Raw genomic sequence first — 3422 nt, 5'->3', positions numbered from 1 at the left:
GAGGAGGCGGCGGCGGCGGCAGCCGCCACCTCGAGGAGCGGGCGCGGAGCGGGCACCCCGCGGAGGAGAGGAGCGGCGCCGAGCCGCGGAGCGGGTACCCCGAGCCGGGGGTGTGCGCGCCGAGCCGCGGAGCGGGGGCGGCGGCCGCGGGGCGCGGAGCCGCGGCCCCGAGCGGGGGGGGGGGAGCCGCGACCCCGGGCGGGGGGGAGCCGCGCCGAGCCGCGGGGCGGGCAGGGGGGCGAGGAGGGCGCGCCAGGCAGAGCGCGGAGCCCGGTGCGCGGCTGAGCCGCGGAGCGGCGGGGCACCGGGCAGGGGTGGCGGGGGGGCAGCGGCCCCATGGGGCCGGGCGGCGGGGCGGCGCTGGCTGCTCGGCGCGTCCCGGCCGCCGCCGCCGCCCCGCCGCCGGCGGGAGCCGCCAGCCATGCTGCGGGGCGGCCGGAGCCCGCCGCTGCCGCCGGCGGCGGGACCCCCCGGCGGGGCGCGGGGCCCGGCGGGCGCCCCCGGGGCGGCGCAGGTGGCGGCGGGCAGCCTGCTGGCTCTGCTCATCCTCTGGACGCTCTTTGGGAACGTGCTGGTGTGCGCGGCCATCGTCCGCTACCGGCACCTGAGGAGCAAGGTCACCAACATCTTCATCGTGTCGCTGGCCGTCTCGGACCTGCTGGTGGCTCTGCTAGTCATGCCCTGGAAGGCGGTGGCTGAGGTGGCCGGGTACTGGCCCTTCGGGGCTTTCTGCAACGTCTGGGTGGCCTTCGATATCATGTGCTCCACGGCCTCCATCCTGAACCTGTGCGTGATCAGCGTGGACAGGTACTGGGCTATTTCCAGCCCTTTCCGCTACGAGAGGAAGATGACCCAGCGGCTGGCTCTGGTGATGATCGGCGTGGCGTGGGCTTTGTCCGTGCTCATCTCCTTCATCCCCGTCCAGCTCAACTGGCACAAAGGCGGGGATGTTGCGGCCGCCGGTGATGTCGGAGGTGGATTTGGTGCTGGCTGGGCAGCGGCAGGTGCTGTCACCACCTGGGCGGAAGATATGAGCACCACGTGGGTGACGTTAGCAGCGATGAGACCCTCTGATGGGACCTCCGGCAGCAACGATACCCTCGCTGGACCGTCGGAGAGCTGTGACTCCAGCCTCAACAGGACTTACGCTATTTCCTCCTCCTTGATCAGTTTTTATATCCCGGTGGCTATCATGATAGTTACCTACACTCGAATCTACCGCATTGCCCAGGTGCAGATTCGTCGTATCTCTTCCCTGGAGAGGGCAGCCGAGCACGCGCAGAGCTGCCGGAGCAGCCATGTCGACTGCCACCATCACACGAGCCTCAAGTCCTCCATCAGGAAAGAGACCAAGGTGTTGAAGACTCTCTCCGTCATCATGGGCGTCTTCGTCTGCTGCTGGTTGCCATTCTTCATCTTGAACTGCATGGTTCCCTTCTGCGAGAGCCCACCCAGTGACCCCCACGCTGGCCTTCCCTGCGTCAGCGAGACCACCTTTAATATCTTCGTCTGGTTCGGTTGGGCCAACTCCTCTCTCAACCCCATCATCTACGCCTTCAATGCTGACTTTAGAAAGGTCTTCTCCAACCTCCTGGGATGCGGTCAGTTTTGCTCTAGTACTCCAGTGGAGACTGTTAATATAAGCAACGAGCTTATCTCTTACAACCAGGACACCCTTTTCCATAAGGAGATAGCGACTGCTTACGTTAACATGATCCCAAATGTGGTTGACTGTGAGGAAAACCGTGAGGACCCTTTTGATGGGATGTCTCAGATCTCCCCTGACCATGAGATTGCCACTGACTCTGTCTGTGAGCTGGACTGTGAGGGGGAGATTTCTCTAGGCAAAATAACACCTTTCACTCCAAATGGTTTACATTAAATTGCATCCTGCCCCGGTCAGTTCTTCTTGGATTATAAAACAAAATATTAGCGCTGAGTGGAAAAACCTGCTTGATTTTACGCTATAGTTTGGTCAGTCACTTCATGTGTAGCACTTTGCAAGGTGTAGACGCTGTCATACAGGGAGCTGGCAGCACAAACTTAGTTCAGCACTTCCCCAGGCTGAGAGAGGACCAGGCAGTCGCGTTGATTAGCTGTGGTGAGGTATTGTGGTATAATTACGGTCAGTTCATGTTTATAACGTGTTTGCAAATGAAAGGTGCCATTGTCAGTGCTAAGTATTGCAACTTCTAAAATCAGGGACAGATGTGGCTGGCATAGACATTAAAAAGAAAAAAATTCTAGGCTGTTTGTTTGTTCAGATCTTATGTTTCTTTTTCTCTGTTGTGTTTTGTTTGGTTGGGGTTTTTTTGTTGTTGTTGTTGTTGTTTTTTAAAGATAGAAATAGTGAGGTGGTGATTTGGATGATTATTTAAATGCATATTTCTGCCAAAACAGTTCATGTGAAATCCATGTTCTCCTAGGCGGCGTTGTTGCCTATGATATCCTTGCCATGTTCCCAAATGAATAAATAAAAGTTACATTGATCAAGGGGTTATTATCTTTCATTTATCACCCTGAAAGGTTTGCAACAAGTATTCAAACTTTAACATTCCTATTTGAATGGTTAGAGTGACTAACAGTCAAACCCTATTATTTTAAAAGCAAGGTAGTCTGTATAGAAAATAAAATTTTTCAATAAAAGCAAGGCTCATAGGAATGATTGACTTAAATGGACTCTTTTATATGGCTCTACTTAAAGCTAGATGTATGCCTGTTTTCCTTCTTAGTATTATAACTGATGCTATACCTCTCTGCAGCTAAGAATATCAAGTATACATATCTACAAGCTGTTAAAGCTTTCCACTTAATTCTATACGTGAACTTACTTTTTAAAAATACTATTAATGAGAAGAGTTTGGTGATGGAATTAGGAGCTGAATGTGTCTATAAACAATAACTGTGTTTGAAAATGATGCTAATAATCTGCATTTCCCAGTGTAGACATTAGAGAACTTATTCAAGCCAGGAGAAGAAAAAATGCCATTGATGTATTTTTTTAGTTATGTACTTATTAACCAGGACTTAAATATACTTTAAGTGCTTTGACTCTACAAAACATTTTAAAGCAGACTTTAAATACTGTAAAAGAGTATTTTAAGCTCTGTTTCTGTTGAAACGTTTACATCACACTGAATATTGTATTTAGAAACGTTTGTAAGCTTTCAGCTCGGAAATGAAAAGCGATCTTATTTCCAAGACAAATGATCAAAGGTAGTGAAAGCAATACCAATATTTATTTCAAGTTTTGGCTCACAAAATGAAAAACATTTGAATTCATTTACCCTTTAAAAATACCCGTGCCATGAGCTGAGCAGATTTAAATCAAACTGTAGGTGTGGATTCAGTAGCAGTCCCTCCTAATGGCCCTGACCTGGGGTCTCTCCCATCCTCCCTAACTGGGAATTGAAGGCCCCTAT

At 51.8% G+C, this 3422-nt stretch overlaps 1 protein-coding gene across 1 annotated transcript; it reads left to right on the top strand.

Annotated features, from left to right (window-relative positions):
• Positions 1-392: 392 nt before the first annotated feature.
• On the top strand, positions 393-2493 carry DRD5 (dopamine receptor D5). The gene has a single exon (XM_009921433.2). The coding sequence runs from the start codon at positions 422-424 to the stop codon at positions 1880-1882; it is 1461 nt and encodes a 486-aa protein (XP_009919735.2). The 5' UTR covers positions 393-421; the 3' UTR covers positions 1883-2493.
• Positions 2494-3422: the final 929 nt, after the last annotated feature.

The sequence above is a fragment of the Haliaeetus albicilla genome, chromosome 1, assembly GCF_947461875.1.
Source record: "Haliaeetus albicilla chromosome 1, bHalAlb1.1, whole genome shotgun sequence".
NCBI lineage: Eukaryota > Metazoa > Chordata > Aves > Accipitriformes > Accipitridae > Haliaeetus > Haliaeetus albicilla.
The sequence above is the reverse complement of the archived record's forward strand: the minus strand, read 5'-3'. Positions and strand labels throughout refer to the sequence as shown.

Excerpts from the sequence above, each read along its gene's own strand:
- DRD5 (XM_009921433.2), top strand. The coding sequence starts at position 422 with ATGCTGCGGGGCGGCCGGAGCCCGCCGCTGCCGCCGGCGGCGGGACCC.